This window comes from Dreissena polymorpha, chromosome 3, assembly GCF_020536995.1.
Source record: "Dreissena polymorpha isolate Duluth1 chromosome 3, UMN_Dpol_1.0, whole genome shotgun sequence".
Taxonomy (NCBI): domain Eukaryota; kingdom Metazoa; phylum Mollusca; class Bivalvia; order Myida; family Dreissenidae; genus Dreissena; species Dreissena polymorpha.
In genome coordinates this window covers 37,814,437-37,831,861 of record NC_068357.1, presented here as the reverse complement: position 1 = coordinate 37,831,861, position 17,425 = coordinate 37,814,437, and the positions used below count along the sequence as shown (strand labels likewise).

The 17,425-nt window shown below is 34.2% G+C and overlaps 1 protein-coding gene across 1 annotated transcript in view; it reads left to right on the top strand.

Moving 5' to 3' along the window:
• Positions 1-16,307, top strand: part of LOC127873720 (uncharacterized) — a 33,948-nt gene extending 17,641 nt beyond the window's left edge. The window contains exons 2-3 of the mRNA XM_052417682.1: positions 1,785-1,848; positions 12,146-16,307. Of these exons, the coding sequence (XP_052273642.1) occupies positions 1,785-1,848; positions 12,146-12,756 (675 nt within the window). The 3' untranslated portion in view covers positions 12,757-16,307. The remainder of the gene's footprint in view (positions 1-1,784; positions 1,849-12,145) is intronic.
• Positions 16,308-17,425: the final 1,118 nt, after the last annotated feature.

Below are 17,425 nucleotides of genomic sequence, written 5' to 3'. Positions count from 1 at the left end.
GAAAAACATGGCCGCCAAGGGGGCGTGGCATTTTTCCTGATATAGCTATAGTTAAACCTTGTTAACACTCTAGAAGCCATATTTATTGTACGATCATTATGAAACTTTGTGAGAAGATTTGTCCCAATGATATTTTGGACAAGTTTGAAAGTGGTTCCAGTTGCTTGAAAAACATGGCCACCCATGGGCGGGGCATTTTTCCTTATATGGACTTATGAATCGTCATGAAACTTTGTCAGTATATTTGTTTAAATGATATCTTGGATGTGTATGAAAATGGTTCTGGTCTGTTGAAAAACGTGGCTGCCAGGGTGTTCACTAGTCATGAAAGTTGGTAAAAACATATTGTTCTAATGACATCTCATGGGCTGCACAGAACAGGTCAGTTCCTTTGAATCTCAGGTGAGCGACTTTGGGCCTTTCAGGCCCTCTTGTCTGAATATATAGTGCAATATTGTGACAAAAAAACCTTTGGGGAGCATCACCCGTCTCCGACAGTTTTTTGTTGGTGCAGTTTTTACCTGCATCACATGAACATCATTTGCGTTTCATTTTTTCTTTTTCTTATATAAGATACTTCTGATAATGTATTCATGTTCATGAAACACTAAAAACTGAATGAAACTTTAAAAAAGTAAATGCAAAACACGAATCATACATACCAGTATTTCAAAATATTTATATGCGCATTCTTTCTACAGATCTGTTAATGCTTTGTATTGCATAAAGTTCACTTCATTATTTAAAGTATCATGAACATAAGTTCAAGGACGGTGTTCCATAAATAAGACTTGCTGTATTTCATTAACTAATCATGAACCTAAATTCATGAGCTAATGAACCTGAGTTCATAGAAGAAGAAACCATTTTTTGTGAAGGAACTGTTCATGAAAGTTTCGTTGGGGAGTAAATAATTTGATCTTTGACTACATATTTAAAGGCCTTTTTATAGAAAATGTTCCAAATAGAGAAGCAATGGTTGACATACATACAAGAAATTGTCATAAATTGTTGATATGGCACTCTGGCAAAGTTCGAGTGGACACAGCTAAATGTCCCATGGCTTATCATTTGAATAAGTGCTAATGCTTACCAGTGCCATAAATGATTATTATAGCCTGAATATTAACCCTTTGCATGCTGGGAAATTTGTCGTCTGCAAAAATGTCATCTGCTGAATTTCTAAAATTAGCACTTTCTTCGATTTTTTTCAAAGAATACTATCAGAATAGCAAACAGTTTGGATCCTGATGAGACGCCACGTTGTGTGGTGTCTCATCTGGATCCAAACTGTTTGCAAAGGCCTTCAAAATTCGGTTCCAGCACTGAAAGAGTTAAGACTTCATATTCCATGCATAGCCCAATAGTGCAACCCACGGATGCTAATAGTACACAGGGAGATTGATTTCTGGTTGGTTGGCAGTGTGATGAATAGGCATCAATTTTCCTAGTGAAAAGTATTTTCGTGGGACTGACTCTCAATCGCAATTTGTAAGCAAGGAATTTTTGTACCAATTTATCAGCATTTACATTAGCATAAAGCCTGGTTATCGCTCTACCATATGCCTTCTACCATATGCCATTGGGTGTTTTTGATCAGCTTTTTACATTCTTCCATTATGTGTGAATGCTGCTTACTTACTGCAAGGCTTGATAAACAAACACTTCTGTTGCTTTGTTGATAAAAACGCTGGTGTTCACATGTTTATTGTTGTTGGTCTTGTGCCATAATTTACCAGTGTTCTTATTTCATAATTAAGCAGTTGGTGTGGTTGTCGTTGCAGGACGCTGACGATGAAGAACGAGACTCCGGCACAGAATCCGATGAAAACTTTGATGATGATCTCTGTGAGTGCTTATTCATAAACATCATCATCATAATCCATGATCATCATCACTGATCCTCCTCCTCCTCATCATCATCTTCCTCCTCATCATCAACACAAGTCATTATCATCATATGGTCATCATCATCATCTGCAGCAGCAGCATCACCATTATCAACATCATCATCACCACCACCACCACAACCATCATCATCATCATCATGGTCATCATCATTTTCGAAACTATCAAGAATAATGGCATGTTTCTGTTTGTGTCATAATGTAGACTGACAGAGTTAACGAAATCTGTAAATGGTTCAGTTATAGAGCAAATCATATACAGTATACATTATCACCGCCAGATACATCTCCCCCTTTTGCAATAAAAAATCCAGACCACCTTCCCAACAAAATGCAAAATGCCATTTATCAGATTTCCTGTTCTTATCAAACAAGGCAATAAAGTCCTCTCTGATTTTAAAGGGAACTAAGTGGAGTAGCTGTCGATAAATTGCCAATATTGATTGATCCTCAAGGGCCATTGTCAGGCTTAAAACAACTGACTTGTTTAAAGAAAATTGTTTGCACAGAAAGCTAATAGTGGGAATGAGACTTGCTGCAATGAGTACACCATTTGGATTAAGGTAGGGTAGGGGGATATTACAGGATAATTGTAATGGGTCAAGTTGGAATATATAATGGGCTACAAGTGTTTATGACTGATGGGGTCATTTACATTGCCATTTGAAGTGGCTGTTTAGAGCTCATGATATTCTCTTCATTATTCCAAACAACTTATCATTATGTCCATATTCCCATACTTGAAGAATGTTTTGCTGTAAATTCTGTTGTAGTATGGCTGATAAGCACATTACGCAAAAGATCAAATTATGATTCTGATAATGTTTATGATGCTCTCTTTTGATTGTGACACTTGCACACTTTCTTCTTGTGCTCCCCCCAGGGACTACATTTATTGCTGATCAGACACAACTGATAGAGGAAGTCTAATGCCCAAATGTGATACTTGGGGTGGCATTTATTGTTTGCACTCCGTCTGTCTGTCTTTCAGTCTGTCTGTCTGTCAGTCAGTCTGTCACACTTTTCTGGATCCTGTGATAACTTTAAAAGTTCTTAATATATTTTCATGAAACTTGAAACATGGATAGATGGAAATATGGAGATTATGCACGTCATTTCATTTTGTTTCTATGTAAAAAATTCTGGTTACTATGGCAACAAATATATATATATATATATTTTTTTTAACTGACAATGGTGGAGTTTCACCAGTAGGGGACCATATTGCTTTTCAATCTCTTGTTAGCCTTGCTTTGGGAACATGGAGCTTTATGCATGTTCATAAAGTGTTGTCTTATATTGCACAGGCTACTCTGGGATGATACTTTCTGCCTAAACTGGATTTTTGCTAAGAACAGATTTCCTTGTAAACAAAAATACCATACACGTCATGTCGGAAGTGTTGACCCTGATTAGCATGTGCAGACTGAATTCAGCCCCATTTCCTCCGAGCGGGACTCATAGTATTATGGTTTCAGGCTCGGGTCTTTCAAAATGTAACGAGTGTCACATAAACCCAGCATCCCACAATAGAATTGGAGACTGTATTCAAAACCAAAATTGATGGCGTGATGGAACACAGTTCTCTGTGCCTGTGGCAATTGTCTTGGCGTTGAGTGATGGTGAATTTGATAATTATGGGCTACTCATCACACTAGCCTAGCTGATCAATACAAATCCATTTATTACAGAGGGGATATTAATTTTTGGGGATAGATTGCCTTTCTGTGGTATTAAACAGCTGGCTTTCTTTTGCTCACAAATCAGAAACCAAGTTTTGTTACAAGCTACTTCAAGTGCAGGTCATTTATTGGTGTTAAACATGTTGTTAATTTACATACATTTTTGATTGGTACATGAGTGGTCTCAAAATTACATTCTTTGTATTTTTACAGTACACTGTTGTACTTCTTCAAGAATTGTTTAATGCAGACTGCTTACAGATTTTGGCAAATGACAAAGAAAGTTCATGCTCTCTGTTATGTTTTAATGAACCACATCCTGCGAAAATAGGTCTTGTGCCATATGCGGCCAGTAAAATCTGGTCAGGAGCTACCCTGTTTTATAGTCATGCAAGTTTTTAAGGTAGCTCCTGACAAGACTGCAAGAATGCACAGTCTGGTCATGAGCTAAGCTGACAGCATATACATTGTGGCATGTGTGGCTCATATTAAAGGAACCTTTTCACATTTTGGTTAATTGAGGTTTAAAAAAAATGTTTCAGATTCGAACATTTTCATTGTAGTTATGATACGGTATTTGTGAGGAAACAGTATTACGGAACATTAACCATGCTCTAAAATATCCATTATAGGCATCTATTGAGGATTTCAAAACCTGTAAATTATGAAGCATTGCAACGCAAAACGATTGAATAATTTGGAGAGTTCTGTTTTTGTTGTTATATCTTGTGACGCTATGAGCTATAATTATATTAAGTATAAAATACATCACTCATTACATGAGCAAGGATGGCCGATTTGTCTCAGTGTTAGACTTTTACTCCAGGAGTCAGTGGTTCGAGCCCAGTTGAGGGCTACTTTTTTTCGTTCTTTAATTTTATTCTTGTTTTTACTCAGGAGCTTTACTGGAGATTCAATGTTTAGATTTATAAATATAAAGCATTTAATGACATACATCATTTCATGCATAATTTGTGAAAAGGTCGGACCTTCAAACCTACATGACTTGATAGAAGTTAAACCATGGATTTTGCAAGCTTTGTTCCTCGCAATATGAAGTTGTGCATGTGCAAAATGTATTGTCTGATGTAAAAATTCCTAAAATTATGCCCCTTTTTAATTGTGGCTTTGTTTTTGAGTATTCTTCTGTGTGTTTGTGACACATTCTTATTTATTTAGCACTTTTAAATGTCCTTATACTATAGGCAACACATGCTTTATTCTCAGAATACTTATTTAACTGTCCTAACATGACAAGTCATTAGCAATAACATGTGATACAAATTGTGATATTAACTTACTGTTTATTGTTATAATGCCTATCTTTGCATGTATAATTAAGGAAGTTATTCAAGCTAATGGGAAATAAATGTGCTCTTCTTTTGCAATCTGATGTGTCATCTAGTCAGTGTAAACAGACTGCAGACTGTAGAGCTATAAAATGTCTTTTCAAGGGATTTGTTTTTGTAATTAATTGGCCCGTTATGCAAATATTTTTATCTTTCTGTTTACTTATGCAGCTTTCCACTTCAAACAAAACAAACATGAATTGTAAACCTCAAATGGAATTCAATGCTATAAAATCTAGATAACTAATAGTAAATAATTAGTCACAGCTGTGACCTTACTTGTTAAGATCTTTTTTATCATGACCAAACCATGATAATAAATTCCCTGTTTCTGATACATTAACCATAATATCTGACAAGGTTAAAATATGAAGTCTTTCGTAAGTATGAAATTATTAAAGTCCAGTTATTTTCTTCATAAAAAAAATATTATCCTCTCATGTACTTTTAAGGGGCATAACTAAAAATGGTGTCTTTAAAGGGATCTTTTCACGCTTTGGTAAATTGACAAAATTGAAAAAAATTGTTTCAGAATCGCACATTTTCGTTTTAGTTATGATATTTGTGAGGAAACAGTAATACTGAACATTTACCATGGTCTAATATAGCCATTATATGCATCTTTTGACGATTTTAAAACCTAAAAATATATAAAGCGTTGCAACGCGAAACGATTGAATAATTTGGAGAGTTCTGTTTTTGTCGTTAAATTTTTTGAAACTACGAAAATTGCTTATATAAGGTATAAAATACGTCACGTAGGTGTACTCGGCGGAATAGCTCAGTTGGCTAAAGCGTTTTTTATTACTTCAGGACTCTGGCAGGACTCCAGGGGTCACTGGTTCGAAACCCAGTCCGGGCAATGTTCTATTCCTTTTTTAAATTTTATTCTTGATTTTTTACTGGAGCTTTTACAATCCAATGTTTACATTTATCGATATAAAGCATTTAATGAATAAGTTAAAAAATGACGAAATCTGTGAAAAGGCCCCTTTAAGAGAAATATATTTATCTTTTTTTTACAATTAGGTCTTAATTGTAAGTCAGAAATATGAGGGTTTAAAAATATCAACTTTTGTAAGTGCTCATAATGAAACAGCATTGGGAAGTTGGGGATAAAGAGTCTTTAGTAGACTGAACAAAATGGTCTCATGGTCCACTTTTACATAGTCATGAAATATCTCTGTTTTTGTTATTATGCAGTTAAATTCTATTTTACATGTGAAACTCTTGTACTTGATATTGAAATATAATTATAAGTTACAGCAGTTTCAAAATGGACACTATAAATAATGTCGTCACCAAACTTCTAGGAAAAAGTATGATATTGAAGATAACAAATTAGCCACTTGTAAATTGTCCACTAGGACAGCTTTATGCTGACTTGCATTTTAGCAACATCCCCCCCCCCTTATCATACTGTCCTTGTCACATTGTCCTTGACTGGACATGTAATATGCTAGCACCACATTTCTAGGAAAATAGTGCAAGTTTCAAGGTAACCAATAGCCTCCTCAGTCCTATAAAGTGTCAACTAGGGCACTGCTTTATGCTGACAGGCATGTTAACAGCATGCCTTCCCCTGCGAAATGTTGTTCTGCAGTTCACGAATAATTCGTGAACAGTTCATGAACTGTTCGTGAACTGAGTTCATGAATTGTTCATGAATAGTTCGTGAACAGAAAATGAGCCACGTCTGTGAAAAGTTCTTGAAATTTTAGTTCATGAACTGTTCATGAACATTAATGGCATGAAGTGTTCATGAAATATTCTTGAAACCTAATGGCATGAAGTGTTCATGAACTATTCTTGAACCCTTATGGCATGAAGTGTTCATGAACTATTCTTGAACCCGTGTGGCATGAAGTGTTCATGAACTATTCTTGAACCATTATGGCATGAAATGTTCATGAACTATTCATGAACATCAATGGCATGAAGTGTTCTTGAACAGTTCATGAACAACACAATTCTTGAAAAATTCTTCAGGGTTTTGCTGTTCATGAACAGTTCATGAACATTTTCCTTCTATTTTTCAATGGCTCATTTTCTGTTCACTAACTGTAAGTGAATAGTTCATGAACCATAGTTCTTCAAGAGTTCATGAACTGAGGTGGCATGAAGTGTTCATGAACTATTCATGAACAAGAATTTGTCAATTTATGCAAAGGTTATCATAAGTGTTACTAAAGCTCAACAAACAGGTCAGGATAAGAAGAAACAAGTCTTGTATTAGCACTTAACATATTGATAGCAACATATAACAATAATTTAAATATAACACTAATAACTGAGATACAAGTGGTTTGATAATACTCTTTAAATTTCATAATACAACTTTGCACTATATGTTCATGAATAATTCATGTATTGAAAAGATTATTAATAGTCTCATTTTCAGTTCAAGAATCATTTACTAATCAATGGTTTCCCTGAATAGGTTACACTTACAGTGCCAAAGAACTTGAAATGGAACCAATGGCTGATCAGTTCAGCCGGTAATTTATTAAAGACTTACATTTTCAAATATAACATAAACCATGTGCTTTCCGTTTCAACTTCCTGTGCACACAATATTCTTTCTTTGTAAAAACAGCAATGCAATGTACATTGAGTTCTTGATATCATCTTAAACTGTTCTTGAAATAAGATGTCTTTAAAACGTTCTTAAACTTGTCTTTTAAGTCTTCCAAGAACAATGACAGATCCTTTTAAGAACATATTGGATTCTTAAAAAGTCCATCATACGTTCAAAAACATTGTGTAGACCTGTTTTAAAGAACATCAGAAGGAAACATGTTGTTCAAAAAAGTTCTTAAAGTGTTCAAGAATAGTTAAAGAATAATTCAAGAACAGGAAAGGTCCTTAAAAAGTTATTGAAGTGTTCCTGAAGGCAGTTCTTGAACAGTTCTTGTACAAATGTTCTTAAAATTCTCTAGAACAGGTCAAGAACTCTAACTTACAGTGGTGAAAGTACTATGCATATTCATACTAACTTCACAGGTTTCACAAATCTACAAGATTTGTATGCTAGATTTTCAATATTACTTTCAAAAATATGTATGAAAAATCTAGCACAAAGGAATTCATGAATTATCCTTAAAGTCTGTCTCAGAAAAGTCATTAGAAATACTTGTGCATGAAATGTTCATCACTAAGTATTTATGGTTAGATGAAGAACTGTTCATGAACTTTGAAATGTTCAACAATAATTCATAAACAGTTCATGAACATGTCTTAAGAACAGTTCATGTCCAAAAGTTCATGAACCAAGCTCAGGAACTTTCTCAGAACCGTTCATGAACAGTTCTTGATTGGCTTGAAGTGTTCATGAAATCATGAACAACATTTCGCCTGGCTTGCTTGTCATGTACTGCCCTTGAACGGACAGGTCATGCTGTCAGCACATCCCTGAACACAGCAAGTCTTTGGTCCTCTTCCTTATTTATTTGCCTTATGATAACATGTTTATAACATAATAAAAAACAGGCTTGTGGCAAATGTTGAATGCTGTGGTCTGACTGGTATTACAACATAGTCTTTTAATGGCAAATAAAGGGCTTTAGTTATTTTTTTAAATGTCCAAAACACCGTTTTTATCTTAAAATAAAGCACCATAAGAAAGAAACACAAACCATATTATTTTACATATATATTTTTCTCAAATTGGAGTTAAAAATTCCCAATGGAAGGTCCCCCCCCCCCCAATTTTTTTTTTCTTTTTTTCTAGATCTCAATATTTTGTTCATCTTCCATCCATAAAGTTCAAGTTTCAACCTTAGTAAATATAATGACAACACTAATACTCTCAATTTTAAAACATTGTTTAGCAAAACAACCATCAAAATGCTGCAAATGTTCCCAATCCTATTAAGGCCAAAATGGTGGAAAAAAAATGCGTTGATGAACCAATAGTTCATGACCAAATAATATGATTAATACATGAAGTATGGTTATCGAAAAATATATATCTTTGTCTTGTGTAATAAACTCAGTCAAAACATGGGTGGCATTATGTTTCAAACATGATTATGTGAGGACTTCCATAATTTGCTAAACTATTTGATTTATGTAAAAAATATGGTACTTAAATACTGCGTTGCTGCATGATTATTTATCCTGTTTAAATACATTAGAAAAAAGAAAAATGTGCCAGCTCAACCAATGTGAATAAATTAACCACCCACCATGCCGTAAATCAAAGGCATATATAAAGAGTTTATCATTAGTAAAACTGAATGAAATTAAATGTATGATAACAATGAGGAGATGATAACATTGTAATAAAGAGCAGCCTGCCTGCGGGCTTGCTAGGTTTAAAAAAATCATGTGGAAAAAACCTGTCAGATAATTGTTGGCACATCTGATAATTTTCCAAACATGTACTAGGAGGTTTATTGTAACAAGTACAGTAACATGATCACTTAAAGTGAAAAAGCAACAATTCAAAAAGCTAAGCTTATTATTCTCAAAAAGAAAAGAAACAAGAGATGTGTTAGTCAGAAACACAATGCCCCCTATTGCGCCGCTTTGAAGCCATTAATTTGACCTTTTACCTTGAAGGATGATCTTGACCTTTCACCACTCAAAACGCGCAGCTCCATGAGATACACATGCATGCCAAATATCAAGTTGCTATCTTCAATATTAAAAAAGTTATGACCAAACTTTAACAAAGGTTAAAGTTTTAGGAAAGAAAAATACAATGATATTTGACCTTTGACCTTGAAGGATGACCTTGACTTTTCACCACTAAAAATGTGCATCTCCCTGAGATACACATGCATGCCAAATATGAAGTTGCTTTCTTCAATAATGCAAAAGTTATCAAACTTTAATCAAGGTTTAAGTTTTGGGACACACACCATGAATGAATGAATGAATGACAGACAGACAGACAGACACAGAGACAGACAGGACAAAAACAATATACCCCCCATTTTTCGATCCAGGGGCATAAAAACGCTTCCTTGTACAATAGATCTGCATATCAGGATTTTTTTTATTTTTAAAGCTTAGTAAGAATAAACAAATAAATGTTTGTTAGTTATAATTGTATTATTATGTACTATAAAATTATTTTTGATAACAAAAAATGTTGGAAATTGTCATGGGGTGGTTATGTCATATTTACAAAACTGTGGCTGGGATCTATTTTCTTAGTTGATTTCTAGATTTTTCGTTTCTACATTGTGGATGCAAGGCAAATTGATGAAAAACAGTGATAATAATCTTTTAATGGACCATAAAATTAATAATACGGCACTAATAAATGTGTGTATAAAAGCATGATGGTTTTATTAACCCCAGGTTCATACATGTTTTGTCGACAAATGAGGTCGTTCATGTACATTGAACGATTAAAAGATATGTAATTTCATTTGACTCCAGGTTTTGGCAAAATAATCTGTACTCTGAACTTTCTTTGTTAACATGAGTAAATGTATAAAATTGGATACAAGTTTGCAAAATTGTTTATAATTTCAACCTGAACTTCCAATGTAGTATACAGACATTATGGGATTGGAGTATTGGAAACATTCTTTTTGCCTTATGTTAATGCCATCACTTAAATATTTTTCGTGATATAATTCATGAACAGTGGATGTCATGCTCAACAAATGGCAATTTTGTTTATTAATTTTAGCAGATTAATTGGTTCATAGAATGAACTTATTTGTAGTTCATGAACAAATCATGAACATAAGTTCAAAGCCTCAGCAACTCAAGTTTATGAACAAAACAGCCATTTGTTTTGCATGAACTGGTCACGAAAGTTTAGCTTGGGATTCAACAATAAAACTCATGGGCATATCATATTTCAGGGTGATTGTAATGAAAACCAATCCACTTGAAATGATCTTGAAGATTAGAATTAAACTTAATAAAATGACTCAAGCATGGTCTTAAGCCTGTTATTTTGCTTTTCAATAAGAGGGCACTAAATCACATACATTAGAAAATTGCCCTGTTGAAATGATCTGAATTTTAATGAGCCTGTTTTGGGTTGAAGTCTCTCTGCCTGCTGGATTGAAAGAAACCTCTCAACTCTTAAACTTTTTCATTAATTCAAAATAAATATCTAATCGTGTTATCAGAAATTTCCTGTGTAATACGTTTTTTTTTCTATTAAAATATAGTTAGTAGCTTTCAATTTACAATTTACCAGTAATTGAACTTAGTGTCCCCATTGGCCCTTAATTTGGTGGTGTGAGTAAAAAATATTTCAAAGTTGAATGTGGTGCGTGTTCTGTCAGATTCCCTTTCATCAAGAAGCTTTGACAAAATTTGTTACTGTCAGGAAGAAAATTTGCATAACTAATGCATGAATTCAGTTACAATCTCTGGTGTGAAATTAAACCTGCAGTTTCTGTGCATGCCTCTCTCATTGGTCTATCTGCAAGAAAATTCTGCAGAGATAATGATAACAAATTGCAGCATTCATCTCCAAGCCAGAACCTTTCTCCTGATATAAAACCAATTATCTGCATTGCTTTTGTCTGCACTCACATTTCCCACAGAATTTATTTGATCTGCAGGCTTGCTGGCAGGCTGACATTGCAGCAAAATAATCCTTGATTAATTATAAACCTTTATCTGATGCAGGCACTATCAGTTTGGTGGGTCAATTTTCACAGAAAGCAAATTGCTAAAATTAGAAAATGCTTGTTGTAACATCTGCATGTATTGTCATCAACACCACCAAATTACCCTGCACACATTTACCCTGTGGTAAATATCATCAGTACGTTGTAAATAGTCATTGTTGTAGCCGAAGGCAGAAAATCAGCCTTTGCAATTTTCGGTCAGTAAAATTTAGCTTAAGCAGCTGCCTTGTAGTATATCAGCATTTCAATGACCCCGTCATTCTTCAATCCTTTTTTCTTCCTCCTCATTTTCCAATCATCATCATCATTATCATCATCCACCATGACCATTAAGCACTACCATCATAATTGCATGCTCATCCTAAATATTGTGTTAAAGGAAATTTCTCTACTTAAAGAGAGGAAATGTCAGATCAGATCTTAAATTGATGTTAAGTGTTTGCTCTTGTTTGATCATTCTAATGAGCATTTCTGCACTTACATTCATTACATGAGAAGATCAATATTTGATAATAATTTTTAAAACTTTCAAGTTCTGTTTAGAAAATAATTTCGTAAAGAATATAAAACACCATTTATATTTTGTTTTATATTTTAAGATGGCTCTCACACCAGTCTCGATGATTTGCCACACAAAAACAACCACAACAGTAACAACAACAACACAAGCAACACAGACCGCATTGGCGACAAAACACAAGATCTTGACTTGCCTGGGGCAAAAACCCACGAGATCAGCGAGCACAACTTTGACACGGTCAGCTGCACCTCTGATTACGAGCGGCACAGTTTAGATTTTGATCGCCACAGTTCGGAAGACGAACTCGTGAACATTAACAAAGAGAATGTTAGGGAGAAGCGCAAGTGGTCAGACATGAATTTTTGCGGATACTGTGATAGCGAAGATTCGTCAGACGACGAAGTGAAAGAATTTCTGCTAAATTCTCAACCAGTCTTGTTAAGTGCAAGTCCACCAAAAGGTGTTCAGAAAGTTAAAGTGTATTCAAAATCGGCAGGCCAGACACAAAGACGGGTTTTGGCGGGAATGGCCCCAATTACAGTGACCACCATGTCTCCACGGAAACGGCACAGGCTGAATAAGTCCTCGGACAAAAAATCGGACGATGCGTATGACTCTGATTCAGGCCCTGTCACACAAAGGCCGTGTCTGGATTTTGAAAAAATGCAGCAAGTGCAAGCTTTTGTGTGATCATGAATCTTGTGTTCAAAATGTGGAAAAAAATGACAGGTAGGGACAGTTTCTGCAGGGCTATGTTAACATTCTTAGGGACAGAAATATTTCTCTCTACAGTAGGAGAAAGTAGAGAATTATTCAGGGCGGAATAGTGCTAGGGCAAATTGGAATGGACGTTTTTATTAAAATTGGACATGATTTATTTTTTCATTTTGTATCTGACTTGACCAACCTTTCCATTAATCATTTTGCTTTACTGCTTTTTGTGATTATATTAACCCTTCCTGTGCGGCGACCGGATTTATCCGGTCAGGCAATTCTTAACCCGGCTCATGCGGCAACCGGATAAATCCGTCAAATCATACAATTTCCCATACTCCATTTAATAATCCTCCTCCTAGATAATCCAATGTTGTCATCAACATTCTTAAACATAATCCATTTCCTAAGTCTTTTCTCCAATATCTTTTAATATCCTTGTAATTGTTATTTGTATATTTCTTGCAACAAAATAAATCGTTTGTTGTGGTTTACATGTAACAATTTTTCCGCCATTTCGAACAAAAACAACAACTGGAAGTGGATTGCTTAATCTTTAAATTAATTAATAAATTAGAATGTCATGCTATATGTATTATATAATTTAAAATATAAATAGTTTTTCTATTTAATTTTGGTGACAAAAGTACAAATGATATGTGGATGTATATGTAGATTTCCCGTTAGAAAAAAGATTGAAACTGACAATTTAAAGTGTTATAAAGATGATTTAAACACAAAAAACCTGGTTTTTATCTTTGTTTCTATGGTAACCATGGTAACCGATCAATCAAATGTGTATACGGTATGATTATCGTCAAACAAAATGTGTGACCAGTTCACGTGGAAAATTGTGTATTAATTGGACCGTTAAAACCAATGTAACATGTAATGCAAGTGAAGTAGGTACATTTAGCATAATCAGGCCTAAACAAGTCAGCAATGGGATATATAACCTCATAAAACAATTCAGCACAGGAAGGGTTAAGACATGCATATCTGATTATCGTCTACGCATTTGTGACTTCAGGAATAAATCATACTCTAATGGAAGAAATTTTGTGTGTGAAGTTAATGCTTCAAATTTTGTAAATGTAGTTGATACATGTTAGATCTATATCTTGCGTTTTTTTATGCTTTGAATTTCCTTCGTTGCAACATGGAATGTTTTAGTATCGTGAAAGTTGAATGTTTTGTGCTGAAATATTGAACTCCCCTGCTTGTGATAAACCGTTGCAGTCCACATACCAAAAGAAGAGCATTAATTTTAGGTTTCATGAGCACTAGAAGGTCAATTTTTACAAACCTGACTCCTCGGGAAATCCTATTCTGCCAAAGTGGTGTTTATTTTTATAGGGTTGACCCTATAAGTATTGTACCTGCTTTAGACTGCTAAACACTTTTAAGTCGTGTACATTAGATACAAAAGTATGCTTTCAGCCTTCTACATTTGATCTCTTTTGTCAGAGGTAGCAAGCTTTATGATAAGTTTGCTATTTTATATTCTGAGGAAATCAAAAGTTAAGATTCTTTGAAATTTGATTTCTCTTTGGTATGTGGGCTAGATTGATCTGTGAATTTGAGAATTATCTACCTCAAAAGAATTCAAACAAAGGGGACTAATATTACATGAAAATTGTTTTACTTTAAGTGTGTCTGAACAAAATATGTTCATGTGTGTTTGACTGACCGTAGGTCTTTCCAAGTTGTTTAAAACTGCGTGCTGTGGATGGACGTTAGTATCTATGGCAATGTCAACATCTTTGGGTAAATGGTGCCATCCAGTTGCTAATATTACCACCATTTTTATTTGAAATATTACCTTTCCATCATTCTATTATCATATTATTGTTATCTCATGTCCACACCAATATATTATTTAGCACCATTTCGCAGTTTTCATTTCGTACAATGTATCTAATTGTGAATTGTTTGGTACTTTTTAAATAACTTGTTGTGGTTATTTGATATTCATACGTATGTAGTTAAGAATCAGTCATGTTTTTCTCTAGTTATAGCATACAACATTTTGAAGTAGTTTCCCATGATATATTGTTTCCCAATTTTCACTCACAATCTCTAGTCTTACTTAAAGGGGCCTTTTCACAGATTTTGGCATTTTTTTAACTTATTCATTAAATGGTTAATATTGATAAATGTAAACATTGGATCGTAAAAGATCCAGTAAAAAATCAAGAAAAAATTTAAAAAAAGGAAAAGAACATTGCCCGGAGCAGGTTTCGAACCAGTGACCCCTGGAGTCCTGCCAGAGTCCTGAAGTAAAAACGCTTTAGCCTACTGAGCTATTCCGCCGAGTACACATTCGTGACGTAATTTTTACCTTATATAAGCAATCTTCGTAGTTTCACAAAATTTAACGACAAAAACAGAACTCTCCAAATTATTCAATCGTTTCGTGTTGCAACGCTTTATATTTTTTAGGTTTTAAAATCGTCAAAAGATGCATATAATGGCTATATTAGAGCATGGTTAATGTTCAGTATTACTGTTTCCTCACAAATATCATAACTAAAACGAAAACTTACGAATCTGAAACAACTTTTTTCCATTTTGTCAATTTACCAAAGCGTGAAAAGATCCCTTTAAAAATCAGTTGAACAAAGAGCATTGTATTTCATGATGATATTTCATTTCTCACATTTTCTGGTGAAAGATTCTGCTTTGGCTTCATTTTAATTTTCTATTTCTGTACCATTTCTATACCAAGTTACCTGTCGATGTGCTGCCGCCATGTGTTCGACACAATATTTATGAATAATCCTTGATTCAACCCTTTGCATGCTGGAAAAATTTGTTGTCTGCTAAAATGTCGTCTGCTGAATTTCTAAAATTAGCATTTTATTCCTTTTTTTCAAAGAATACTATCAGACTAGCAAATAGTTTGGATCCTGATGAGACGCAACGTTCTTTGGCGTCTCATCTGGATCCAAACTGTTTGCAAAGGCCTTCAAAATTCGGTTCTAGCACTGAAAGGGTTTAAATGTTTTGAAGTCCTATAAACTTCAAATCAAGATATGGGATAAGCGGAATCAGTACTAGTCTACAGTACTAAGATTTTTAATGGCTTTGAAAAAAAGACAACAAATATTCATTTAATTCAAATTTAGATCTAGAAAACAGTTCCTTTTCAGGTTATTTTTTTAATAAGAATATGAAATAAACACTATCAGGTTTCTTTTCTTCTAATTTAACCTCAGCAGATATGTTTTCTTCCAATTGAGTAGATTGTATGGATGTTGTGATGTTGTTTTTCTTATATTTTTACAATCTAAAATCATTTTTATATCTGGTTCGATGTTGTTTAAGACCAGAACTCTGTTGATATGAAATGGATGATTTCCGACAATTCAGGGCAAATTATGTTTGTAAATATACTGAACGTGTAGACTAGGTTATTTTAATTAAAGTTTTGATGATGTCATAGGTGGACTATGATATTAATGACCTTGTACATTGAAAGATGTATATAATATATTATGAAAACATTAAAAAATATTAGAAACCAACAGATGACCTTATTTGTTGTTTTTTCTGGACTCAGGACTATAGATGTTCTCAATCTCAAACATTAGTCTCAAATAAAAATATTTACTTATGAGAATGCTTTAAAACCACCCTCAAAAGATGTGGAGATATATACATGGAAATTGTCATTCCGTTACGTGTGTCTGTCCATCAAAACATACTTAAGCTTTGTTGATAAAACTTAGCATGTGGATAGAGGGCCATATATGTGTAACTTAGGTACAAAGATGAAACTTTGTGCACACAAGGATATTTTGGAAATTTTGCACATAAGGAGGGCATATAGTGATCGCACTGTCAGTCCGTCTGTCTGTCTGTCACACTTTATGTTTAGGTTTCGAAAAATGCTCATAACTTCTATGTCGCTTCAGATGTAACCTTCATATTTGGTATACATGTGTATATGGTCAAGACCTTTCCATACGCACACACATTTTGACCCCTTTGACCTTGAACTTATGGTCCGCGTTAAGGTTTCGAAATCTGCATTTAGGTTTCGAAAAATGCTCAAAACTTCTATCAAAGCGTTTTTCGGGGGCATAATTATGTCTTCCCATGGAGAAAGCTCATGTTTTTTTTAATTAATTGTGGTTGCTATGGTTGCAGATATTATCAAAGGCTTACTATATCCTTTTAAAAACAATGCTTCCATTTATGATCACTTGATTTACTTTTTTTTTTAGCTTGATTGTGCAGAAAGCGTTAGGCTTATCTTAAGTAGAGCAAAGTAGTGGGGAGAAACAAAACAGTACCTGATGTATAGAATGTAAGAGCACCACGGCGACCTTAAATTTGTTTTTGGCATAGAATGATTTTGGTACATTATTTTAGTCGTTCAAACACATGTCAATAATGTGTACTACTGAACCAAAACTCACCTTTCATTAATTATCTGCCGCAGCTTAATGACTGATATCTTGTTCTTAAATCAAGATAATATTTATAAATAATTTAGCTAGAATAGTAACCTGCACAGTAGCACCAGCCTGAAGGTAAATACTAGTAATCAAGATTATAACCATATTATCTAGCCTGCATAATTATTTTTGGGGTGCAGTTATTATGGTCAATTAAAGACAGTTCAACCATTGAATTATAT